The sequence below is a fragment of the Orycteropus afer genome, unplaced genomic scaffold, assembly GCF_000298275.1.
Source record: "Orycteropus afer afer isolate SDZICR_OR568_19922 unplaced genomic scaffold, OryAfe1.0 scaffold00004, whole genome shotgun sequence".
Taxonomy (NCBI): Eukaryota; Metazoa; Chordata; class Mammalia; order Tubulidentata; family Orycteropodidae; genus Orycteropus; species Orycteropus afer.
Window position 1 is genome coordinate 18908129 of NW_006921591.1, and position 27500 is coordinate 18935628.

The 27500-nt window shown below is 48.3% G+C and overlaps 1 protein-coding gene across 1 annotated transcript in view; it reads left to right on the plus strand.

The window, feature by feature from the left end:
* GLI2 (GLI family zinc finger 2) overlaps window positions 1-27500 on the plus strand; it is a 316026-nt gene that overhangs the window by 274448 nt on the left and 14078 nt on the right. The window contains exons 3-8 of the mRNA XM_042780483.1: window positions 638-840; window positions 5205-5390; window positions 20094-20295; window positions 21344-21557; window positions 22842-22964; window positions 27175-27309. Of these exons, the coding sequence (XP_042636417.1) occupies window positions 638-840; window positions 5205-5390; window positions 20094-20295; window positions 21344-21557; window positions 22842-22964; window positions 27175-27309 (1063 nt within the window). The remainder of the gene's footprint in view (window positions 1-637; window positions 841-5204; window positions 5391-20093; window positions 20296-21343; window positions 21558-22841; window positions 22965-27174; window positions 27310-27500) is intronic.

Here is a 27500-nt window from a genome sequence, read left to right on the forward strand (position 1 = left end):
TCCCCATTTCATAGACATACCTAATCGTTCAGCCTGTCCACCCATCTATCCACCCATATACCCATGTTTGCCTTCACTGACAACGCAGTACTATATGTGCAAAAGGGTTCATATTTGTTGTCTGTACCTCCCATGTACCTCTCTATGTCTTTGTCATCCTCAATGCTGCCATATGGTATTCATATTTTCATGTTCTGTTTTTCATACATGTTTATAGAATCCATTCATTCATTCATTCACTTAACAAATATCTATTGAGCCCTTGCTCTGTGCCTAGCCCTATTAAGTACAGGGGATGCAATGGTGACAAGGCAGCCATGTGTATCACCTTCTGAGCCCATGGTCCAGAAGGTCCAATCATGTATGCAGATACTTCATCAAACATGATGGCAGGCTGGCCATACCATCACACAGGAGCTTCAAAAATGCCTTCATTAGCCAATGTATGAGTTCAGATTCTATATGAAAGGTCATCAAGGGGTGTTTGTGTATTAAAAAAAAATTATAGATTGCTCTGGAACATCTTCCTATGACTGTCGAGAGCTGTCCTTATTGTTTCGGGGTTCTTCGTGGGGTTCCCTGTGCACCTCCAGCAGGTGGGCATCCCTTCTTAGGACACTTTCCTTTGTCTCCGCAGGCCTCCTACCCTGACCAGCAGTCCTGTCATCTCCGACATCTCCTTGATCCGACTTTCCCCACACCCTGCTGGCCCTGGGGAGTCCCCCTTCAGTGCCCCCCACCCGTATGTGAACCCTCACATGGAGCACTACCTCCGTTCTGTGCACAGCAGCCCCACACTCTCCATGATCTCTGCTGCCCGGGGTCTCAGCCCCGGTGACGGTGAGTGGGGCCTGGGCCAAGAGGACAGCCAGGGGACAATGGGGAGCAGATGGGAGGCCCAAGGGCTCTATCAGAAGAGTGTCCAACCCACCACCTCTGAACATCAGATTTTGCAGTAAATGAATGAAGAAAGCTGGGAGACTTTGGGTTCCACTGGTTTTTTGTGCTTTTTTGCATGCAATCCACATGTGATTTGCCATAATAATAATGGTAGGATGCTACCTGTTTATTCGGATAAGTTCTATCTTAAGTGAGAACCAATTGGTTGCAATAAACCCAAGTCTGCAGAAGCTGGTGTTAAAGGGTATCATATAGTAGTGTTTCATGGATTCCTAGAGCAGATGGAAGGCAGAGTTGATTTGGTCACACCTGTGAGCTGGGAGGGGACAGATCTGGAAGGAGAAGGATGTTAGCCATAAGACCTGGCTTCTTTCTGTCTCTCTCTCTTTGAGCTATGTGGACCCCACTCTGGCTTCCTGCTTTTTGCTCCCCTTGCATGTCAACATAGATGGCCAGACTCCAAGCTTTCAAGGATGAACATCAGTGGCTCTTTGTTCCCAGTTTAGATGCTTGAGAGAGAGAGAGAACTGATTGGCCAGCTCAGAGATGAGATGGCCACCACCGGCCAAATAATTTGAGTCAGTGAGGAGCAAGGTCCTTTGATATAAATATGGATTTGAATCTGAAGTGTTCTACTTCTAGTCCCTAGCCCCACTCCAAGATATACACACACCTGCACACACATGCTTACTGGACAGTGTGAGCATGGTTGAGAGCCTGTGCAGCCATGCTGTCTTGGGAAGCATGCTCTCAACCCCACAATCGAGAAGGCATTATCTGCTGTTCTGTGCTGCCCTCCAAGTTTTTATCAGCTCTCACCATTCGCATCCTACAAACCAACCAAGCTGCACCTTCCCAAAATATGCCCAGCTGTAGCCTCCCCTTTCAGCCAAGTTAGTTGCTGGCTGGAGTACTTTCATAAGGTGCATTTGGGACCCCCATGGGCCAGAGGCTCTGAGAAGCATGGTCCTAGGGGCTCCTTCATCCCCAACTCTGTTCTTACCAGGTGATTGCAGACCTTTTACCAGCAGGTCTGTCCCCTCCCAGCTCACAGATATGACTCTATGCTGAATTAAAGGCCTGACACTGATAAGGTATGGGCTGCAGTTTCACAGAGAAAAGAAGGTTTACAGTCTCTAAAGGCAGCAAAAGTTTCCCTAAGCTAGTGCCTCATTGTCCTGGCCTGAGGTTTACTTAGCATGGTTCTCACAAAGAAACCAGACAATGGTCACAGCCACAGGGTCCTAAATGCTGGTTCGGGATATGGTTGCATTCTCAGATGGCCTGTGGGGTTGGGGCTCAGCTATGTGTTCTGAGTGGATCCTGTGAATGGCCTTGGCAGACCCATAGTGTCCATGGAAGAGATGTGTTACCTGGCACCAAGTACCAACCTGGCAGGGAGTCACCATCTTGTGGAAAGTGAACCAGAGCTTTCCCAGGCCACTCAAGATAACCTAGCTGGCAAAAGACTTACCTGAACAAAGTGTGGGAGATAAAAGTTAAGATAATGCTCAGGTGCTGAAGTTTACACCTGGTGCCATGAGCTGAATGGTGGTCCTCAAAAGATGTCCACCTCTTAAACCTTGGAAACTTTATATTTGGAGGGAGGGTCTTTGCAGAAATAATTAAGGTAAACTCTTGAGATAAAGAGAGTACCCTAATTATTGCAGGTGGGCTTTCAATCCACTGATAAGTGTCCTTATAAGAGACATACAGAGAAGGCACACTCAGAAAAGAAGACCATATGAAGGCAGGGGCAGAGGTTGGAGTGATATGGCCACAAGCCAAGGAAGCTGGTGGCCACCAGAAGCTAATAGAGGCAGAAACATTTTCCCCTAGAGCCTCTAGCCCTGCCAACACCTGATTTCAGATTCCTGGCCTCCAGGACTTTGAGAGAATAAAAATCTGTTGATTCAAACCACCACATTTGTCACAATTTGTTACAGCAGCAATAAGAAACTAATACATATGGTAACAAAGTTACTTGGGAAGAAAAAGAACCCAAGAGTTTTTGGGCCCTGGGCCAGAGCAGAGTGAGAAGTAGGAAGAATAAGAGAGAGTACCCACCTGGAGACATTTATAAATCAGGTCACATCTCAGCTGACTTCGGTGCAGTTCATAATGAGCTGGGTGGAGAGCTGGGCTGCCCTTAAAGTACTTGTTGTTATTATCATGGAGCCAGTTTCTGCCAGGGTTTCAAACCAGTTCATTCCAGCTTGACCCCTCCTGAGACTTTGCATTTCCATTCCAGATATACTGAATCAGAATTTACATTTTAACAAGATCCCAAGATATATACATAAGAATCACCTACTGAAGAAAAAATCAAAACTCATTGCATTCAAATGGATTCTGACTCATAGCAACCCCCATTAGATTTCGAAGGCAGTAAATCTTTAGGAAAGTAGATTGCCCATCTTCTTTTCACAGAATCACCTATAGATCTTATTAAACCGTAGGTTCTGATTCAGTATATCTGGGGTGGACATGCAATTTCTCAGCAGAACGTCAAACCAGAACGAACTGGTTCAAGGCCCTGATCCTTCCCAGTGACCCCATATGTCAGATAGAACTGCTCTTAATAGACTTTCAAGACTGTGACCTTTCGGAAGCAGATCATCAGGCCTGTCTTCCAAGGTGCCTCTGGATGGGTTTGACCCACCAGCCTTTCAACTAGTAGACAAGCACTTAACTGTTTATGCCACCCAGAGACCCCACCTTTGAAGGATAGACTTTTGATATATGGTGCTCCAATTTTGTGCCTGGTTTCAGTGCAATCATTGATGTAGCTCTTATCTCCTACACTTTCCCCATGAGACAAACAGTGATGGGTCTAGTCATCAGAGGCGACTAGGCTATTTGCAACCTCTTTAGGGGGCAGACCAATCCCTGAGGCCTTGCTGGCCCTAGACCAAGTGAACAAGTAACGAAAGGCAGCATATCAAGCTCCAACATCTTCTGCCAGGTCGTCTTGGGTGCACATACTGTGCTAGCCCCTTCCACATGAGCTTGAAAGGTGATAAGCAACTGAGGCAATATCTTTTAGCCCGTTTATGTTCTAGGGGCAAAGGGAGTGCTCCAAGGAAGGCATCAGAGAGGAGGAGGACTAGGCAGGAAGAGAGAAGGCAAGAGCACAGTGATGGACCTTGGACAGGGCAGCCAAGCAGAGGCCTGAGTGATGAGCATGGCTGGAGGCCAGGGTGCCCGCTCAGGCACAGCAGGAGATGGCAATGAAAAAGAGGAGGGGACAGGCTTTCTGGTATCTTCTCTGTGCTGAGCACATAAGAGATCCCATTTGGTATTTGCCAAGACTAACAGAACAGAGATCTAGTTAGGAACTTTGGTTCTAGATTCAAACTTCAAGTCCCAACTCTATCACTAGGCTATATGACCATGGTGTTAGATTCCACATCCACTAAACAGGGACAACAATGATCGCTATTGCCTCTTAGTGTTGTGTTGTGTAGATGTGATTCCACTGGTTCCATGTAGACACTCACCAGCAAGTATTCAGTACATTAGCTGCTACTATCATTATTCAAAGTAATTTCGGTAGTGAGTATTTATTATCCCCATTTTACAGCCAGCTCAGAAAGGTATCCCCCTCCTAATTTTGTATACCTGGTGAAAACCAGGTCTCCAATGGGTATGTCTGCTTTTCAACCTCCAGTTGCTTCCCCAACACCATACTACCTGAGGGCAGGCCCCACATGTTAATCGAAATTTCATCCTCAACTCTTTTCCTAAGCCCTGGGCAGCATTGAGGCAGACAGCCTGAGGTTCTGCAGCTGCCAGGACAGGAAACAGCATGGGCTTTGGCAGTCAGGGGTCTTTCCCAGCCAGACCTGGGAGCTCTTGGTTGATGTCTCCCAGTGAATGGTCAGGCTAAGCCTAACCTGGAGCCATAGCCTGGCCACCAGGATACTGCCATTTGAGTCTCCTCTTTCTTACAAAGAAAGACTCTGACAGGCTATAACACTGCCCACCTACAGCACTGGGCTTCCAAGGAGCCCAAGGGGGCAGAGATAGGATTTTTCATGGATTTTAGGAAATGGAGGAATAAGAGGCCTGGCTCTGGTCTCCCTCATTAGCAGAAACGCACCCTCCCCCACTAGCCAAGCAGAGTCCAGTGTAGTGAGATGCCTGGACGGGGGCAGTGGGGGAACCCAGAGACCCTGGAGGTGGGAGATAGGCAAGAGGACCCTGGGGAGAGACTCTTGGCCAGGTGTATGTTGCTCGTCTTTATTGGGGGAAGATGAGGCCATTGCCTGATTCTGACCACTTCTTCTCTCTCTTACCTGCAGTGGCACACGAGCACCTTAAGGAGAGGGGATTGTTTGGCCTGCCCCCAGCAGGCACCAACCCTTCTGACTATTACCACCAGATGGCTCTCATGGCAGGCCACCCCACACCCTATGGGGACCTGCTAATGCAGAGTGGGGGAGCCACAGGTGCACCTCATCTCCATGACTACCTCACCCCGGTGGACGGTGAGTGCTGGGCTGGGGGATCTAACTGGGTAGAGCTCCAGTAGGGAAAGGGCAGGGAGTGGGACAGAAGATGCAATGCTGAATGGGCTCTGGGGCTGACAAAGGTACCTGGAGTATTATGGAGAGGCCTGGCTTTGCCTCAGTCTCTGTCTGCTCTCCCTACCTCACACTTTGTTGGGGAAGAGGACACATCTTAGTGATGCCAGCCACACAGATGGATATCATCCTGTGTATGCTTTCCCCAGGATGATGTTTAGTCCAGGGGTAGGTATACCAAAAACAAACTCACTGCTGTCGAGTCGTGTTTGACTCATAGCGACCCCTCCTTGGGTTTCCGAGGCAGTATCACTAAGGAAGTAGATTGCCCAACCTTCCTTCCAAGGAGTGGCTGGTGGGTTTGAACCGCCAGCCTTCTGGTTAGCAGTCAAATGCCTTAGGCACTATGCCACCAGAGCTCCCAGGGCTAGATATACTGCATAGGTATTAAATAATATCTGTTGATTGATTAGGAGCTCTGGTGGTATAGTGGTTAAGGCATTTGGTTGCTAACCAAAAGGTCAACAGTTCAAACCCACCAGCTGTTCCATGAAAGGAAAATGAGGCAGTGTACTTTCATAAAGATTTACAGCCTTGGAAACCCAATGGGGGTTGCTATGAGTCAGAATTAACTTGATGGCACTGAGTTTGATTTGATTTGGGTTGATTGATTATAACGCCTGTATAAGTATACATGCATGTACATGCACACATTCATTCACACACACACATACTCCATTCATCTCTTGTTCTCTCAGCAACCCAACAAGGTGTGTACCTGGGCCAAGGGGAGGGTGTCAGGAGGCAGTGTGGCTCAGGGCTCAGATGAGGTTGTATGCTGTATACTTTAGAAACCAAATGATACTATGCTTCTTTAGGCAGCATGTAAAGGTTGCTGAGGTTGTAGCCAGATAGCCTCTCCAAATGTCCAGTTGCTCCCAGCAGGGCCTACTGTCCAAGGGCCTAATGGTGGCACCAGGGCAGTGAGGAAGTGAGTGAGGCAGTGGAACCATTGTCCAGAGGAATCAGATGCGGCAGGTGTCTCCAGAGGACAGAAGCAGCCAAGCCAAGCAGCCAGGAGTTGTCCAGTTATTCAGTTGGTATGAGTAACTGTTGTGTGTGTGTAGGTGTGTGCATGCACATGTCTGTATCCAAGTGTGTACATGCACATGTGTGAGTACGAGAGTGTGTTTGTGAGTGTGTATGTGCTTGCATGTATGTGAGAGACAGAATTAGAACAGATGTGTCTGCCTCTCTTCTGTGCTTTTTATATACATTATTCTATGGAACTTTCATTCTGAGGCTGGAATTATTTTCCATACTTGAGATGAGCAAACTGGGATAACAAACATTAAGTGATTGCCCCAGGCTGTGTCTTGGGCTTTCACACTTGGCTCTGTTTATTACCAGTATCATTTGCTATCCGCTGGGCACACTGCCTCCAATCCAGGTAGCACAGCACCCTGACAAGCCCTGTGGGACATGGCCAGAAGTGGAACTTTGGTTCTTTGGCCTCAGGGAGGAGCACATAGGCCAGAGGAGCTGGTTGGAGCCAAGTGCATGCAGGGGTGGCTCCGGTAAGAGACGAGGTTGTGCAGTGAACTTTCTTTCAAATCTGCCCCCTCTTACAAGACTTTCTCTCTCCATATTGACACAACTGTCTACCCTGCTGCTTAATCCCAGTGACAGCAAGTCCCCCTGGACACCTTGTTCTTGATGTTTTCCTATATCCATCTGTCCCCCAGACCTGTCACATCTGGTTTGTCAACACTCTTGGACCATCCATTTATCTGCAACCCTCCCCCCACTGCCATGTGGCTCAGGCCATCATCAGCATCCCTGGGCTCATGGCCACTTCCGCATTGTGATCTTTCCTCCCCTCCCATTTTGCCATCAGCCCTACATGGCTCCCCATCATCCTCAGGATGGAATCCAGACTCTCACATGGCTCACAAAGCTCTGCATGGCTTTTCTCTGGCTTTTATCTCTAGTCTCGTCTTCTCCACCTGAACACTATACTTCAGCTACACTCTCCTCTACTTGTAGCTTCCACATCTCTGCACTGAAGGCCTTGGTGTGGTATGCTCCCTCTGCCTAGAATGCCATTCCCCAGAGACTGGCTTGGCTAATTCTTGTGTGATCTGCTAGGACTCATATCAGTCACCAGTTCTCTCACAACATCATCCACGTCATCCCGGCTGCATTAGCACTACCTTTGGGACTTCTTCAGCATCTCCATGTTCCACCACCAAGACCTGAGGCTGGTCACATGTCCTCATATATAACCAGATACTAAGCCACTCCTCGGAAGGAAGACTGGGCAATCTACTTCGTAGTGATACTGCCTTGGCAACTCAAGGAGGGGTTGCTATGAGTCGGGGCCAACTCGATGGCACATAACAACAACAAGAAGCCCCTCAGGGGCTGCAGCATGTCTGGCACAGAGTAGGCCCTCTGTGCCTGTGGAGTGAGTGGGTAGGTAAATGAGTGAGTAGGAGGGTGAGTGAGTGGGTGGGTGGGTGAGTGGGAGAGTAAGTGGCAGTTACAAAAGAACATGGACTAGAAAGATGAAACTAATTAGGGAGAGAACTGCTAGGGAAGGCAGCTGTGAGTTTGTAAGGAGCCTGGACAGGGACTAGGGAGCAGGAAACCTCCTGGCTGGCCACTCACCATTTGGTAGCATCTGGAGCTAAGCCTCTCTGAGACCTCCGGAGGTGGAGGAGTGAGGAGGGTGAGCTCACCAGTGGGCGTAAGATGCAGCCAGCTCATGTCAGCGGCTGCTGATGAACTCATCACACCCACCAGGATCCTTTCTCAGCACTGGTGGTGGGGGAGGGGTATGCTCTTTCTACTCCAAGTCTTGGGAATTTGCCTGGCTTCAGGATACAGTGGGAAGCATTGCCAGATTCCAAAGTTGGCCTGAGCAGGACTATCATTTTCTCAGGCTGAGGCAAGGGGAAAGGAGGTGGATTTTCCTTAACCTGGATGGATTTTAGAAGTTAGTTTCTTTTCCTTTGTTCCCAGTCTGTTACAATCCAAGGAAATCAGAGCAGCCAAGCAATATTTTCCCTCTTTGTCGCTACCTTATACAATTTTCCAAACCAGTTTAAACTAGAACCAGAACCTTTGCTTCAGCTTTTAAAAATATTTTAAAATTACATTGCAATGTAATTAATGTCACTGAATTGTACGTGTACAATGGTTACATATATATATATACATATGTATTATATAGGAGCTCTGGTAGCATAGTGCCTAAGACACTTGACTGCTAACCAGAAGGCTGGTGGTTCAAACCCACCAGCCACTCCTCGGAAGGAAGGTTGGACAATCCTACTTCCGTAGTGATACTGCCTTGTAAACCCAAGGAAGGGTCGCTATGAATTGGGGCCAACTCGACAGCAAATAACAACAACAACAACATGCATTATATGTTATATATAATGTATATAATATATATTATACATTACATATGTGTGTGTGCATGTATATAAAAGAGCTCTGATGGTGTAGGGAATAGGTCATTTGGCTGCTAACCAGAATGTCAGTGGTTCAAACCCACCAGCCTCTCCACAGAAGGAAGAGGGGACAATCTACTTCCATAAAGATGTACAGCCTAGGAAGCCCAATGGAGTCACTATGAGTTATAATCCGCTCAATAGTAGTGAGTTTGGTTTTTTAGAAGGCTGGTGGTTCATACCCACCAGCCACTCCTCGGAAGGAAGATGGGACAATCTACTTCCATAGTGATACTGCCTCGGAAACCCAAGGAGGGGTCGTTATGAGTCAGGGCCGACTCGATGGCACATAACAACAACAACATATTACATATATATTTACATATATGCATTTATATTCATATAGAGAGAAGGAGCTCTGGTGGCATAGTGCCTAAAGCATCTGACTGCTAACCAGAATGCTGGCAGTTTAAACCCATCAGCTACTACTCGGAAGGAAAACTGGGCTAAACACTCACAGAGATACTGCCTTGGAAACCCAAGGAGGTGCTGCTGTGAGTTGGGACCGACTCGATGGCAGTCTGTTTTTTGGGGTTATATATATAGAGAGAGAGAGAGACAGAGAGAGCGAGCTCTGGTGGCATAGTGCCTAAGGCATTTCACTGCTAACCAGGTTGATGGTTCAAACCTACCAGCCACTCTGCGTAAGGAACATGAGTCAATCTACTTCTGTAAAGATTTTCAGCCTCAGAAACCCAGTGGGGGTTGCCATGAGTTGGAATTGGCTCAGCGGCAGTGGGTTTGGTCTTGGTTTTGTATATATAAACCAAAAAAACCAAACCCACTGCCACTGAGTCGATTCCAACTCATAATAACCCCTTTTGGATTTCTGAGACAGTAAATCTTTATAGAAGTAGATTACCTGACCAGTCTTCCTTCCACAGAGTGGCTGGTGAGTTTGAACCATTAACCATATATGTGTGTGTGTGTGTGTATGTATATGTGTGTATATATGTGTATATATATATGTATGTGTATATATATGTATATATCAGGAGCTCTAGTAGCGTAGTACCTAAGGCACTTGACTGCTAACCACACAGTTCAAACCCACCAGCCACTCCTCAGAAGGAAGGTTGAGCCATCTACTTCCATAGTGATATTGCCTCGGAAGCCCAGGGAGGGGTCACTACGAGTCGGGTCCGACTCAACGGCATATAACAACAACAACAACATATGTATATATACATATGGTATGGGAGCTCTGGTGGCCTAAGGCCTAAGGTAGTGCCTAAGGCATTTGACAGCTAACAAGAAGGCCAGAGGCCAGAGTTTCAAACCCACCAGCCACTCCTCGGAAAGATTAGGCAATCTACTTCCATAGAGATACCTCTTCAGAAACTGAAGGAAGGGTCACTATGAGTCAAGTTGACTCGACAGCAATGAGTTTTCTGCATTATATATATTTCACCACAATTTTTTTTCTTTTCTTTTTTTTTAAGTTTTGCGCATTCCTACCTAGCTCCAATGCTTGCATGGGTGTGTTTCTCATGTGTATGTACAAACTCTTAAGCTGGCGTGTAGTCAGAAAGAGCACAGTGCTGGTGCTCACGGCCCAGGCCCTTGCTCAGCTGAGCCCAGCCATGGCTCCCATTGTCAGCTGGGCCAGCTGAACAGGTCTGCAAAGAGTCCACGCAGTGAAGTTTTTGTCCACATAGGGAAGGATGGCATGGGTCTTCCCACTGCATTTCTGTTTGTTGCCACTCTCAAAGAGAGCACTGTGCAAGCCAACCTGAGGGGCAGGAGACCACCCTATAGGAGTACCCTGCCTTTCTCTGAGGACCATGTGTGCTCAGGTCAGGAAGCTGCCCATCAATGCTACCATGAACATGTGAGCTCAGTGCAGGGGAAGGGGCTTCAAGAGCTCATGATAGCAGGGGGACTGCATCTTCTCTCTCTCTCGTGCGCGCGCATGCACACACACATACGTGCACACACACATTCATTTGGTGAATGTTTATTGAGCATCTGATATGTTCCACCACCACCTGTCAGTTGATCAAACTGTGGTAACTTGCATGTTGCTATGACATTAGAAGCTATGCCACTGATACTTTTAATGCCAACAGGGTCACCCACGGTGGATAGGTTTCAGCAGAGCTTCTAGACTAACACATACCAGGAAGAAAGGTCTGGTGATCTACTTCTGAAAAGTAGCCAATAAAAGCCCTGTGAATCACAAGAGAATATTGCCTGATACAGTACTAGAAGATGAGTCTCTTGGGTTGGAAGACACCCAAAATGCACAGTGGCTGTAGCAATGGACTTCAGCGTACCAATGATCATGGCATGGCACAGGACCAAGCAGCATTTCATTCTGTGGTACATAGTGTTGTCATGAATCAGAAGCCAACTTAACAGCAGCCAATAACAACAACTGTGTTCTAGGCACTGTTCTAGGTACTGGGAATACCACAACGTATAGAAGGCCCAAGTTTTAGGGGATGCTCTGTGCCTCTCCTGCCCCAAGAAGAATGTAAGCTCCCTCAGCAGCAAGAAGGTCCATCCTGACCTACATCTCATCTACCCCAGCCTCTGTTCTCAGCACTTTTCATTTATGTTCTTGTGCATTGCAGTAGCCACAAGACAGGAGGTAAAATAGTGGGGGCAAGAACTTTCCAGAGGCTTTGAATATCAAGCTGAGGTGGGGAGACACAGGGCCTTCCAGCACTGAGGCAGCCTGAGCAGAGCAGAAAACCTAGGGAGAAGGTTCTTTGGAAGGCTGCCTGAGACCACGTCCCACACAGTGGCACCCCAAACCCACTCATCTGCAAACCACATCCAATTTTTACCTTAGCCAAATACCATCTGCCACAGTTACTTGTTTTATATTTCTAATAGACTTTCCTTTTAGGATTAAATAGATTGATATGAATGGAACTTATATTTTTTTAATGAACTGGAAAACCTGATAATATCTGAAGATGTCCTTGTCCCCATCAAGCCTAAAATAATCTCATTTGGGTCTTGACATCTGACATCTGGGAAAACACCACCAAACCAGTTACTGTCAAGTCAATTCTGACTCATAGTGACCCCATGTGTGTCAAAGAGTAAAACTGGGTTTTTATGACTATGATCTTTTGGAAGGAACGCTGGTGGTGTAGTGGTTAAGGCATTTAGCTGCTAATCATAAGGTTGGTGGTTCAAACCACCTGCTATCCCATGGAAGAAACATGGGGCAGTCTGCTTCTGTAAAGATTTATAGCCTTGGAAGCCCAATGGGGTTGCTGTGAGTCAGAATTGACTTGATGATAATGAATTTGGTGACCTTTTTGGAAGTAGATTGCCAGGTCTTTCCTCCAAATCACTAACTTTTCAGTTAATAGCCAAGTCCTTAGACATTTTCACTGCCAAAGAAAACCTGGTAGTGGAACAGTTAAGCATTCTGCTGCTAACCGAAAGGTTGACAATTCAAACCCATCTAGCCACTGCATGGGAGGAACACCTGGTGATATTCTCCCATAAAGATTATAGCCAGAAAACCCTGTGGGGCAGTTCTAGTCTGTCACATGTGTCGAAAATCAACTCGACAGCACTTAACTACAATGGAGACTCCTATGTTTGTGGGAAGAAGGCAAGTAGGCAAAGGGGCCTTGGATGGGCTCCCCAATAAGGCCTACACCAAGCTCTGCATTCCTCCCAGGGGCTCAAGACCAGAATGGCTCATGAAAGCCTCCCTCTTCAGTGTGGGGAGCACTGTGGGTCTTCTGGTGGCTGCTGGAGGCCTGTTTCCTGGTGTTCTTAAGGCGTGATTTACGACACGAAGAGTGAGGAGTGATGCTATATCTGAATGAAATAGATAATCAGACGGGAGATCCAAGGTTATCAGTCTGCCAAGTGGTTCTCTGGAGAGCAGGGAATTCACCATTTGTCACCAGGGCCCTAAAGCGGAATGTTCTTGTATTATGCTGTTGAGTATTGGTGATTTAGCAGCAGAAAAACAGCAGCCACAACCCCCACGCCTCCCACTCCCACTGCGTTGAGAAGATTGAAGTGTTTCCGATTGAAATGTTGTCTGTTTACTGCCCATATTTCCTCCGAGCTGTATATTTTATTGTCATATTGACACTAATTTGACTCGGATGTCACCTCAGTTCTGACGCCTGTTCTTTATACAACCAGCAGTTCCAGGGGATTTTTCAGAAACCAATTAAATTGATCACACCAAAGAGAGGCACAGAGGAGCCTGAAGGGGCTGCCAGCAGGCCTAGGTCATCAGGGAGTCCATGTCTGGCCTGTATCAGGAGGGGAGACTAAGGCAGAGGAGACAAGGCCAAAAGTCCTAGAGGGGAACCAGGGGCAGGGCTGCTGTATACAGGCATTGGGCTAAGTGATCTCCTTGGGTCATTTATGGAAACCTTCAAAACAGTCTCATGAAACTGGTGTCAGGTGAAGAACCTGAAGGCCAGAGCCAGAAGTTTGTCTACGTTATTTAACTGGGAAATCATTAGTGGCAACCCCAAGCCTTTTGGCCTCAAAGCCCAGGCTCTTTCTACTCCGTGAGGAAAGTGGCTTGGTAATGGGGGTAGGGGCTATGACAGTTAAGTGAGGGGAGCAGGTAAAGGCCCTCCAGCTGGGGTTTCCTTAGAGTATCTTCAGTGAGTCTAGAACATATCTGGCTAAGAGAGTTGGGCCATGTAGGGAGCACTGACTGACCACTGAGGATTTAGGGCATAGGAGTCCAGCCTCAAGCTGTATCCAGCTATCCCTCATGAAGATGCATCCCATCCCCAAGCTGAGGACAGCATCTGGTACATAGAAGGCTCCTGGTATGGGATGCTGTGCCAGAAGGCTGCCCCCTCAGCTGCCAGTGCCAGCACCTGAACTTCATGGGGTTCTGTGAGGCCACATTCCCTCCTCACTCCCTACTGCCCATCATCCCAGCTCTGGGTCTACAGTCAGCCTGCTGGAGCCTTCATGCCTCTGAAGGATGCCCAGCCCCAGTACCCCAAGAGTCCTGTAGGGAGGGAGGGCCCTCTTTCCTCCATTTCTGTCCACACAGTGGGAGGTGGGTACAGTTGGCTCATGTTCCAGATGAGGAACTAGGTCAGAGAGGTTCACCAACTTGCACAAAGCCCCCCCAGTTCAGAGAGGGTGATGGGAAGGATCAGGACCTGGCCAGCCTGGGTCCAGGGCCCACACTGGTGCCTCTGGAGCCTGGAGCCTGAGCCCCCTGGGAATACCTGGCATGGGCTTATTGACAGAGCACCTGGGGAATCATTCCTGGTACTGCCAGGTACCATTTCCATCCCACCATAGATGGTAAGCTTCATGAGCACAGGGCTGAGTAGCCCCCTGGCTTGTAGTCCCACGATGTCCCCAGTACTGCACAAGGGAGTGATGAATGAATGAAGCATGAATGAATGAAAGAAAAGACTAGTGGATGAAACAGAAGTACAGATGCAAGTAGTGACAACACCTGATATAATCAGGGCAAAGGTAGGCAGTGGCAGCTGTGGACAGGACTGCCCTGGCCTTGCAGACCTTGGAGGCTGATGGGCATTAGAACAGGCACATCCACAGATGAAAGGACTCAACCGCCGCCAATCCTCAGTCATAAATCACAGGAGAAGCCATGGGAAATGAGAACCGGGCTTTTCTTTCTATTTAGTAATTTATCAAGGGAAGAGGCACATTAATAAACATATTTCCCTTGAGGTGTGGGAATAACAGAGATGAATATCACTGTCAGATTTGGCCTGTTTCCTCTTGTTAGGGGCACATGAGAGGGTGGGAATCCAAATATTAGCAGCAAAATCTTTTTTAAAAAAATGTGTTACAAAGATGTGTGTGTGTTACTTTATATAGTGTTAGATCTTTGTCCTGTTTCCTATTTCCCCATTTGCCACTCATTTAGTGAGGAATAACATTCTCTTGGAGGATTGGCTTTTGTATCTTACTTTGAATTTCCTTTAAAGTGGGAACTGACAAGGCATGAAATCAATAAATAAGAACTTAGAGGATTAAAGGAATGGGCAGATGGGCGTTTGGTGGCAGGTGTACTGCTGTGTGGCCCAGGCATCTTTCCTAGACTTACTGTCCTCCACTCCGTTATGAACTCTAGGTTCACCATGTCGACCTCCCCTCCCATGCCACCGAAACACTTCTAGCTCCTAAAGAAGTGGTATTCATTATTGTCATTAGCTGCCATCTAGTAGGCTCTGACTCACAGCGGCCCCATATATAATAGGACAAAATGTCCAAATTCTGCATCATCTTCATCATCGTAGATAATCTCTAGTTCACTGTGTAGTGCCTTTCAACTGGGAGGTTGGGGTTCATCTTCCAGCGTTATATCAGACAGTTTTTTCAGAAGTAGATTACCAGGTCTTTCTTCCTAGTCTGTCTTAGTCTGGAGGCTCTGCTGAAACCTGTCCACCATGGGTGACCCTGCTGCTATTAGAAATACTGGAGGCATAGCTTCCAGCATCACAGCAACACCAAACGACCACAGCACGACAAACTGGCAGATTGGTGGTTATATTCATTAGCAGTCATTGTCCATGTCTGCTGCCTTATAGGCACTGTCCTTGACACTGTTTTCTTACAACAAGCCTGCAAGACAAGCCTGGCTGCCTCCATTGTACATATCAGGTAAAGAAGGCTCAGCAACATTACAAAACTTGCTCCAAAGCAAGTTGTCAGGTCTGTCATGGTCAGCCAGTGCAGGTCATCAGAGGTGGTTCCACATCCTGTGTGTGTCTATCTACCAGAGCCTTTGGGTCTCTCCTCACCCTCTCTCCTTAACCCTCTCCCCACAGTCATGCCTCTCCCAAGACACCTCTCCTCCCCACTCCAGCAGAGGCAGTGTGGGCAGGTGGTTTTGGCAATTATCGGCCTGGCTTCTAGTCCTGCAGGCTCTGTGACCTTAGGCAATCTATTTAAACTCTCTGTGCCTTTGTTTTCTCATCTGTAGAATGATTATAATAATAAACAACAGAAAAAGAAAAACACAGTTGCTGTTGACTCCATTCTAACTCATGGCAACCACATGTATCGCAAAGTAGAACTGTGCTCCATAGGGTTCTTGGCAGTGACCTTTCAGAAATAGATTGCTAGGCCTTTCTTCCACACCACTGGGTGGGTTCAGACTGCAACCATTAAGCTTTCATACCACCCAAGGATTCTTGACAATAACAGTAACCCCTCCTTATGGGGCAGGCGTGAAGATTAAATGACTTAATATTTTAAAGTGTTTAGAGCAGTTCCTAGCATATACTAGGCACTCAATAAATATTAAGTTTAGCGGCCACTAAACTTAGCATCAGAAGGAGCTCTTTGTGACCCAGGCAACTTTCTTAGACTTACTGTTCTCCACTCCTAATGCCTAAGACATTTGACTACTAACCCAAGCCACTCCACTGAAGGAAGACTGGGCAGTCTACTTCTGTAAAGATTTACCTCTTTGGAAACCCCATGGGAGTCACTGTGAATCAGAGTGGACTCAATGGCAGTGGGTTTTTGGTTTGCTTTTTTTCGCGGGGAGGAGGGTGTGGTTAGTGGCCACTATTCCACTCTTCCCCAACACATCGTGCTTATGCCATTCAGCGAACACTTGGCATATCCCACTTCGAGGTCATCACTGAGCCTGCTATATTTGAGTGTTGGGGATATACTCTTGGGGATATGGAGAACTTGAGTCCTTCTTCATGAAGAAGCAACCAGGTAACTATACAAGTGAATATAAGCTCACCATGGTGACTGTTGTTTGGAGAGAGGTCTGCAGCTGTGTGTGCATATGAGGGAGGAGCTGATGAACTCTTGAAGGAAGGTCAGGGAGGCTTCCTGGAGAAAGGGGCAAATCAGCTGAGGTTTGAATACAGTCAAGAGGGAAGAGTATGTCAAGCAGAGAAGGCACATGTACAAAGGCCCTGTGTAGGAGGGCAGGCAGCACACAGGAGGAGCTGGAAGAGGCCAGTATGAATGGAGAGAGTTCATGGGGATGGGGGAATGGGGCAGGATGCAGCTAGAGAGGCAGGTTTTGTAGGCCATGCTAAGGATTCTGGCCTTTTTCCCTAAAAGCAGTGGGATGTTTTGGAAAGGTCTTAAGGGGGACAGTTACATGAGGCAATTTGAAATTTAAAAAGTTCTCTCCAGCCACAGTGTGGAAAGTAGATTGGACAGCAGTTAGCTAAAGGATCTCTGGAATGATTCAGCCAAGTGATGAAGCTGGGCCAGGCCAGTTGGGCTGGGGTAACAGGTTGAGAGAAAGGGGACATGAAGAGGGTGTTCTGAAGCAAGCATCTGTAGGCCTGAGTGTGGGCTCCACTCTGAGTGAGGTGAGTGGGAGGGTCTGGCCTCTGTCACAGGTGATAGGCTCTTGCAGAGCTGAGGAGCTGCCGGAAGAGCAAGGCTTGTATGTATCAGCAGTGGTGCTGTGTGTGCTAAATTGGACTTGCCTTTGACGTGCAAGAGTTGCAGATAGGTTGTTAAATTTATTAAGTTATATGGCAATCTCCATAAATTTCACTATTTGGAGCCAATTATAGGGGGCAGGGGGGCAGAAGCTCTTTTTGGTGAGAGGGCTTCTTTTTGGCCCCAATCCTGTCCCTACCACTCTCCAGATACCAGATAAATAAGGACATGGATTCCCCAGAAAATCCTCATCAGGGCTCCTCAGGACCTGGGTTCAAATCCTGCCTCTGTAGCTCTGTGACCTTAGCATCTCACTAACCTCCCCAAGCTTTGTTTCCTTATCTGCAATGCTAGGATTATGGTAGTTGTTAAACAAGACAGTGGGTCCAAATGTCACTAAATGGGTTACTAATCACTTGAGAATTCAGAAGCAGACTCTTATCCAGGTATGGCACCAATGGGATACACCATCTCCAGTTGCTGACCAAGGAGGATGTGTCTATTCCATGTGGGATTCTCATTCAGAGTGTTCAGTGATAATTGCAGTGCAGCACAGCCTTGGTGCTGGTGGGGACTGGGCCTGCTCCATCAGGCACTGAGGGCAGGGTATAATGGTGGGCTGCCTCACATCCTCTGGGTGTAGGGCTGGCAACAGAAGGCAACCTTGACTGAGTGAGTGAGCTGCTGGCCTAAGTACCCCATCTGTGGAGCAGAACAAGCCAGAGTCACAACAACCATTTGTGTGGAAGAATTTTGAAACAGATAGAGGTGGCAGTTATACAACATGATGAATGCAATTGATGCCACTGGATTGTACATGTAGAAAATGTTGAAATGGCAAATATTTTGTTACATATATTTTTACCACAATTAACAAAAATTAATTCTGAGAAATTTTTCTCCACAAAAAAGCATCTATGAAGCACCTTCTGTGTACCCACCATAGCTCTGCTTACTAAAAGATATGGAAGCCCCAGTCCTCAGAGCCCAATAAAATAAACAGACCACCAAAAATGAAAATTTAGCTGACAAGGACACTCAGTGTTCTGGTTAACTCAACTTTATCTTCCAATTGGGAACTTTCCTAAAAGCCCATCACCCTTCTTACGGAACATCTTTTCCAAAGAATATTGGTCACATGTGCATTAGAGTTAGTTGTAAAGTATTTAGAATGTAAAAACTACCTTCACTGCCAGCATCCATCTAATCATAAGCTCCCAAAATGGACGAGGAGTGATTTTTCTTCTCAGGTCATTGTTCTTTTGTGTCTCAGAGAGGTTACATGATTGATGTTGAGCTGGGACTTGGGGCAGTCCTCTGTGCTCTGTACATGGTCACTATGCCCAGACTGCCAGTCCACTTGGTGTATGACTTGGACAAGCCACTCCCATCTGTGACCTCATATTCCCCCATCCACAACAAAGAAAGTTAGGAAAGAAACCCTTAGAAGTCCCTTTGGTCTGAGGATTTTGGGACTCCTCTCTCTCCTCCTCACTCCAGAGAGGTGTTTCTCCCTGTGGCCCCACAGTGAAGGGATTTTGTAAGGTCCCCAAAACTTTCCGGATATACTACAGGCATTCAGGCCTTTCATTCTTCTGATAAAGCTGATCTGCATGGGCTAAAGCTGGGAAGGGGCAGGGCTGAGTCTCCCCCAAGCTCTGGTGTAGCTCCTGCTGGCTGCAGACTTGCAGACTGAGGCAGCCGGCTGTGATGCCATCATGTAGGTGCAGGGGTGCACAGGCTTCCTCAGTTTTCTGGGTGGGCCCTGTGTGCTACACCTGCCCCAATGTGCCCCAACTTTCCTGGGGCTGCATCCCTATGGAGGGGCTCTGAGACTCACCTCACTACCCCTGTCCTACTGCCCCCCAGCTATGGAGGCCCTGACACAGACATAATTAGGAGTAATCTTACAGTCAGAAGAGAGGGCTGCATGGGGAGAAGAGTAGTCTGAACCCCAAAGGAGCTGAGTGGATGGCACAGGGAAAGCCAGGGCCAGGAAGACCTACAGCCATGCTACATGTCATCACCCTCATGGAGAAGAGACCTGAGCAATGTCTGAACAAGCCAGACAGGCAAAGGGCAAAAGTCAAGCACTGCAAGCCCAGGATCACCCCACGTACCAGCATGGAGGAACCTGACCATCTTATAGTGTTGGACGTAAGGAACCACATATGAAAGAACATGTATAATCCCATTTATATAAAGCTCAACAATAGGCACAACTAAACTGTGGTATTAGCAGGCAGGACAGAGGCTGCCTTGGGGTGGGACTGGAAGGGGCAGGAGACCTTCTGGGACACTGGCCATGCTCTTCATGATCTGGAGCTGTTTTCACAGGTGGATTCACTTTGTGAAAGGCTACTAAGCCATTTACTTATGATGAGTGCACTTTTCTGTTATGTCTTAAGCATTGCCAAGTTCTAGCCCTGCCTGGTCTCTGCCTACCAGTAGTAAAGATGCTAGCATATGCTCACTCACCAAACATCTTACACATGCTTTTCAAATCATCATCACTACGTGCTGTGAGAACCAATCCCATTTTATAGATAAGCAAACTGAGGCTAAGAGAGGCTTCATACCTTATCCAAGAGCCCACAGCTAAAGCATGGCAGAACTATGATTCCTGCTAGACCATCTCTGTAGGCTCCTCCTGTCCCTCATCCACCAATTCTCCTACCCCCTACTTTCCCCTTCTCCACCAACACATGTGCACATGTGTACACACAGGTACACACACACATGCACCCATGTGGGTAATGCTAACATGCCTTGTGCTTGCTGCTCCCTCCAGTGTCCCGCTTCTCCAGCCCACGGGTTACGCCCCGACTGAGCCGCAAGCGGGCGCTGTCCATCTCGCCACTGTCCGATGCCAGCCTGGACCTGCAGCGGATGATCCGGACTTCACCCAATTCACTGGTGGCCTACATCAACAACTCCCGCAGCAGCTCAGCAGCCAGTGGCTCCTACGGGCACCTATCAGCAGGTGCCCTCAGGTGAGCTTGGATTTCACAGAGGGCTGAGTTAGAAGCTGGCTGTTCTCAAGTAGACAGGTCTGTCTTTTGGGTGGGCACCTTCACCCAAAAGAAGAAGATAGAACTTACTGCATTTATGAGTTACCATACTTGCATTTTTTTTCATGAATTCAAAACTAATGATGATGAAATTCAAATTTGCCCACCTTTGAGTACATTTTCATGGGCTCTTACCCATCCCCAAAACAATTTCTGATGTGAACGTGACATTTCTGTCTTGTCGTGTTAGTCCAGTAATGAAATCAAACAGGTACCTGTACTTGAACAGTGGCTTTTCTAGTGTTTCAGTGGGAGTTGTAGGGCAGCCAGGTGATGACCAGCATCAGATGCCACACAGATGTGACAGAAGCTTTGGCAGATGGTCTAAACCCATCTCTGGACTGGCAAATCTTATCACAGCATGGCTCACCATGGTTTGTCCTTCTCTGCCCCCGAACCCCTTGGCTGGTCTCAGTACCTCAGTACCAGCCAACTTGATTGAAACTCTTGTCCCATTGGCACTCCTCTGACCCATCTCAAGGAACCCAGGAGGTCAGGAAAATTGGGTCCATGGAGCCAGCTATAGAAGTGAAAAATGTGAGCAGGAGCACTCAGGGCATGCTTCCTGGGGGAGGTGACATTAGAAGAAGATTCAAAGGCCGGATGGGTTCAAATGGTTAGGGAAGAGGTATCTCAGGCCCAAGGACCCAGAGAGAGAATAACAGGTATATCAAGTTTAAAAAAATAATCATGGCAGTCCTATGGTATAGTGGTGGGAAGTAGCATGGCACCTCCCGGGGGCCAGAGGTGAAAGCTACATCCTGGGACAGGGTCAGAGAGCTAAGCAGAAATGATGAGTCCTAAGATGCAGGCAGCAGGAAACCATTGCTAGTTCTTGAGTGATGGAAAGCCAGTGTGCCAGTCCCAATCCCCTGGGCAGGGTTATCTCTGCCCAGGAAGTGTAAGCCCAACAGAGTCCCTGCCACTGCCCCCACCTCTACTCCATTACCTTGTCCATTCTCCGTTGCAGCCCAGCCTTCACCTTTCCCCACCCCATCAACCCCGTGGCCTACCAACAGATCCTGAGTCAGCAGAGGGGCCTGGGCTCGGCCTTTGGACACACGCCACCCCTGATCCAGCCCTCGCCCACTTTCCTGGCCCAACAGCCCATGGCCCTTACCTCCATCAATGCCACACCCACCCAGCTCAGCAGCAACAGCAACTGTCTGAGTGACACCAACCAGGTAGGTGGGCCCAGGAAGCAGGGGAGTGGATCACCAGGTATATAACCAGACCCCACAAGGGCTGTCCATACCCATCTCACGCATGAATTTGTGGAAGAACTCTGGGCTCAGGGATGCTTGGTGGGAGGTTCTGTGGGCAGAGGCCCCAGCTTGACAGAGCCTCAGGCTATGTCAGGTGTCAGAGTTAGTCCTGATACTGCCTTCACCATAAGCAAGCTCCCCAGCCTTTCAGTGTACAACGAATGATATGGATGGGTGGAATGGAGGGATTCCTGAATCATAGTTACTACTATGTGGAGCTTCATTTAGAGACTGTGCTTACCACAGTTTCACACTGTGTTTACTCAACCCTTCCAAGGGGCCTCTGGCATCCTGGCACAGTGCCTAGCACAAACTAGGTAACAAATATATAGTGAATGAATGAGATCCTAGTTTGCAGATGAGGAGGGGCATGCATAGCAGCAGAATCATATAGTGCAAAGTATGCAGGGTTTGAATCAGGCCAAGTTTTGAATCCTGACCTTCCTGAAAGAGGCATGTTTCTTTACCTCATTCATCCTGAGCTAACTCACCTGCAAATTGGGGGTCCTACCTCCTTTTCTGCATCATGGTGCATGTGGACAAGCTTATGTATACATGGAGCCCCCATTAGACCCCAGAACACGGTCAGCACTCCTGATGGCATTCTAGAGGGGAAGGCCCTTCCCTAGGGCACCAATTATTGTCAGGTGGCTGAGCCCAGATGTTACCATGTCCTGGCAAAGAAGATTCTAGAAGCAGTCCCTCTTCCAGGCTGTCCTCCCCTTTCTCCCATCCAGTGCATCCCCTATAGACAGTTGCCATCAAGTTTTGAACCATCTCCTGATACTACAACTCCAGCCCCTCTTCCCCTCTTCCTGAGGATCCAGGCCATTCTCTCCTGCCCCCTGCGCTAGCCAAGCCCTGTTCTCCTCCAACCCAGACCCACCTCTTGCTGTCATGCTGTTTGATACCTCCTGCTCTGGAAGGCTAAGTTGAGCCTCCTGGAGACGAGAACAAGGATGCCCAGCTTATTCCAAAGAAAGAGTCACTTTTGCATTTCCCTGAAGTAATGGGGAGATGGAGTGATGACTATGTTGTAGAGAGGAAGGGCTGGCAAGACAAAGTCACGGCTCTGTCTTAGCCATGCCTTGGCTGGAGACTCAGTTTCCAACACTTCAAATGCACTGGTTGGCCCTAGATGGTCTGTGGGGATTTTAGCTCCCTGCTTCTATGTGATGGGCCCCCTCTGCACCCTCCCTCCAGAACAAGCAGAGCAGTGAGTCGGCTGTGAGCAGCACTGTCAACCCCATCGTCATCCACAAGCGCAGTAAGGTCAAGACAGAAGCTGAGGGCTTGAGGCCCACCTCCCCACTGACGCTGACACAGGTACATGCAGGCCCCCCACCCACCAGGGAATGGTGTCATCTGGGTCCACTGACCTGGGACCTGACCACTGTTGGTGAATGATGAATGGATAAATGTGTAAGTGAATGCATGAGGGTGCAGCAGGTGTAATTGTGAGCTCAGGGAACCACGGCTATGACAGCCTCACTCCTTCTACCCTGAATGAATGCAGGCAGAGTGGGCTCTACTGTGAGCTCAGGGGACTGGGGCCATGACAGCCTTACTGCTGTGTTCCTGAATGAATGAGGACAGAGTGGGCTTTACTGTGAGCTCAAGGGTACCAAGGCTATGACAGCCTCACCTCTGTACCCTGAGAACCCTGCCCTTGTCACATACTCATCAAACATGTGCTGAGTAAAAGAATAAGTGAATGAACTCCCTCCACCCTTCCATGGGTCCTCAGACTGCAGGCAGGCTCCTCCTGGTGCCTTGTCCACATCCTAGCACAAGCCCAGCCGAACCAAGCTCCTTCCCTGCCATGAGTAGGATGAGCCCCTCTCAGGTGTCCCTCTCCCTGGAAGTCCTTCCTCACCTGCCCCTACTGCCATTCTTACCTTCCCTGTCCTCCTGGGTAATAGGTCTTGCATCAACCCACACTCCTCTCCTAGTTCTTTGCTGCTGACATGCTGCTATCATGCCTGTCTCCCCCACTATGTGGTAAGCCAATGAGGGGTGCCACTTGAGAGAACAGGCAGTGGTAGTTCAGTAGTAGAAGTCTTACCTTCTATGCAGGGACTCAAGTTTGATTCCAGGTCAGTGTACCTCATGCACAGCCACCATCCATCCAACAGTAGAAGTGTGCATGTTGCTATGATGCTGAACAGGTTTCAGTGAAGCTTCCAGACTAAGATGGACTAGGAAGAAAGGCCTGGCAATCTACTTCTAAAAATCAGCCACTGAAAACCCAATGATCCGATCCCATTGTACATGGTCACTATGAGTTGGGGGCCATCTCAACAGCAGCTACCAACCACAACTGTGAAAGAAGCACCTGTAGTGTCATATTACCAGGGTTTGCATAGGGCCTGGTGTGCACAGGCTGTAGTAATATTTTCTAATGACAGATGCATGTTTGAATGAGTTAGTGGAATGGTGGGGAGAGAGAAGAGAAGATGATTCCCTAGCCTGGCACAGGCCTCTGCTGGCTGGAGCCTCATGAGGTCCCTTTGGAAGTCTGCACTTACTCTAACCTGCCAAGATGGCAAGCAGGCCATGCCAGACTCTTGAGCAGAGGTCTGCTGTGGTAAGTGTGTGAGTGGGCTGCTGACCAGCCTATCCTCCCCACCCCTATGACTATACAACCCCTGGCTGTGACATGAGGGTGCTCCGGTCTGCCATCCCCATCTCCCCTATATCCCACCATCCTTTGTCAGCACTGTAAACAATCAGGTGTGCTCTGTGCTCTAGGCACTTAATTTTCATGAAATATTGAGTCCTGTTATTGTCAAGCAAGCAGAGGGGTTGATGACAAATTCTTCTCCCCTCTGTGATGCCAGAGCCAGTCTCAGTGTGATGCATGATTTCCTGGCTATCATCAGGGACAGCTGGGATTGATGAGGATAGCACATATCCAAGGAAGATAAACACACTGGAATGATGAGGATAAGCTGGGTGGTGGGCATCAAGCACCTAGTGGCCCATACCCACCTTCTAGGGGGACCCTGTTCCCACCCTCAAACCCAGGCAGCTGCAGAATAGTGATTCTCCCTTCCTGCCCAGTGTGGCCTCCTCATGTGTGTCAGACAGCAGAAAGCTGTTTATTACAAGGCGTGTGTCACCATGCCACTCGGTGTCCTGGTTCATTGACCGAGGACTCCCAGCTTATTTGCAAGGTGGATGCACTTGGTCTCCATGAGTAGAAAATACAGCTTAATGAGTCCCCTTTTTGCTGCCTTGGCAGCCTGTGCACCCACCACATCTGCATTTTCCCTTTGCTCTGTGCACCAGTGTGTCATCTGTTTCAAGTCTTCTTTGAATATGCAGGGTATGCACCCTATGGAAATAAGAAATTTATTTCCAATATTTCTCAAGCTGCAGAGAGGGCCTGAGGAGGCCCCTTGTCCACTTTCCTGCACAGTCTCATTTGACAGCTTCACAGATCCCATTGCTTAGTGCAGAGGGCCTCCCACACCCTCCTTTTGCTGTGATCCCAGTGCACAACCCCTCCCCCCTTCCCCCACCCTGTGGTTTCTGCTCCTCCCAAGGAGTCATTGTATATCACATCACTTCCCTTCTTAGATCAAGTGGTCTCATTGAAAGGCACACTCTCAGGAACAACCAGAAACCTCTCTTGGGAGAGCCATTAGCAGCTCCAGTTGGACAGCAATTGGTGTGAGTCAGGGCTTCCTGCAGGGTGTCCTGAGGCTGACTCCTGCTGCTCTTAGAAATGGACACAGTGTGAGGGATGAGACTGTGGCACGTTCAGCTGCAGCCTCAGCTTCGGTTCATTCCTGAAACCTATAGCTACTATTGCTCTTGAACAAGGGGGAGAGGTTGTCCCCATTAACCTAAACTATAAATATTTTCCCCAGAAGCTCTTTTGAAAGAACATTTTCTTGTTGTTTCTTGGCAATAGTTTAAAAAATAAAGCAAGTCTTTCTAACATCTGTCCTTTGCTTGGCTTTGTCTGAGCATGCCGAGTAGGCCAGTGGGAAACTGGGGAGTCCCTAAAGCATTACAGGCCTCTGGAGGCCCTTGAAGGAGTGGTTAAAGCATTCAGCTGCTAACCAAAAGGTCAGCAGTTCAAACCTACCAGCTGCTACATAGGAGAAAGATGAGGCAGTCAGCTTCTGAAAAGATTTACAGCCGTGGAAACCCTCCCTCCCCCTTTCCCTAGTCCCTTAGCTTGTCTCCATTTCCTCTGCTCAGAGGCTGCCTCTGCGTGGTTCTGGGCTAGGATTAACTGGGGGTGGGGGTTAATCCCAAGACTGTTGTTGGTTTGGAAGTAAAAGGCTTTGTCTTCTTTAAAAAGAATTTCAGGCACCTATGATCAAGTGATGAGGCATTGGTGGTTCAGCTACAGAATTCTTACCCTTCGTGCAAGAGACTTGAGTTCAATTCCTGGTTAATGCATATGATGCTGAACAGGTTTCAATGGAGCTTCCACACTAAGATGGACTAGGAAGAAAGGCCTGGAAATCTACTTGCAACAGCCAGCCAGTGGAAGTGCTACGTGTCACAACAGTCCGATCCACAATTGATAACAGGGATGAGTCAGAACTGGGTGGTGTTTCTGTCCATTGTGCATGGGGTCACCATGAGTTGGGGGCCAACTTGACAGCAGCTAACAACAATAGCAGCCCCATAGATGATCCTGTTGCTGAAGTTCTAGAACAATGGCCTCTCATACCTTCCTTTTACTTTGGTCCCAGTGCTCAGCCCCCAGGGCTCAGGTGAAATAAATATTTCAGGGCCTTTCCTCCACCTCCTTGAAATGGTCCTATGAGGGCCCTAATGTGATAGGGAGACTCGAGTCCAAGTCTAGGCTGCTACAAACTAGCTATGTGTTCTTGGGAGCATAAGTAAACTTCTCTCAGAGTTTCCCGGGCTGGAAAACAAGAACACAGATACGCACAGTCTGAGGACTGTATTGCAGGGGAGAATGATGCTGGGAGAATGTGCTAGAGTGAATCCCCTCTACAGCCTACTGCCCTGTCCCGGGTGTGAGTCCAGGTGCAGCATGTGCCCCTGAGGAGAAGGGACACTATGAGAATAAGGATCTTAGGGCCCAGGAGAGAGGTATGCTGGGTCTCCTCCTGCCTCTAGGCAGGAGCAGACCCTGAACACATGAAATGTAAAAATGTCACACTCCAGAGCTGCCCATATGACCTATCCCTATAAAGGATACAAAAGCAAACAAAAGCCATAGACTCCTGTCTCCTACCCTCCTTACCATGTCAGTAGAGCCAGGAGTGATGGGTGCCAAGGTGATGACAAGCAGCATTAGAAAGGAGGGAGGAGTCCAGGTCAATGTCTGACAAGACAGTGGAAGGATGGGAGGCAGAAAGAGCAAAGGCTAGAGAAAGGGCTGAAAGATTGGTGAGTGAGTGAGTGAGTGCTTGTTTCTATTGTCTGTCTGTCCACAACCTTTATCAGCCCAGCCGATGAGCTGACAGCAGTATCTTCTCAGGCCCTGCCCTCAGGGCCAGATGGCTGAACATGGCTCACAGGGGTGTGCTCTGTCTTCCCCCAGGAGCAGCTGGCTGACCTCAAGGAAGACCTGGACAGGGATGACTGTAAGCAAGAGCCTGAGGTGGTCATCTATGAGACCAGCTGTCACTGGGAAGACTGCACCAAGGAGTATGACACTCAGGAGCAGCTGGTGCATGTAAGCCTCTGAGCCTCTGAGCCCCAGCAGCCTACCCACCAAGGATAGAGTACAGGCTACATGGGGACTTGAACCTTCCAGACCCTCTGTTACAGAGTGAGCTGGAGAAGGAAGCTCCAAAAGTTGCCTAGGCCACATCACCTGCAAGTGGGCAACACATATGATTACTTATATATGTCCTGCCAATTACT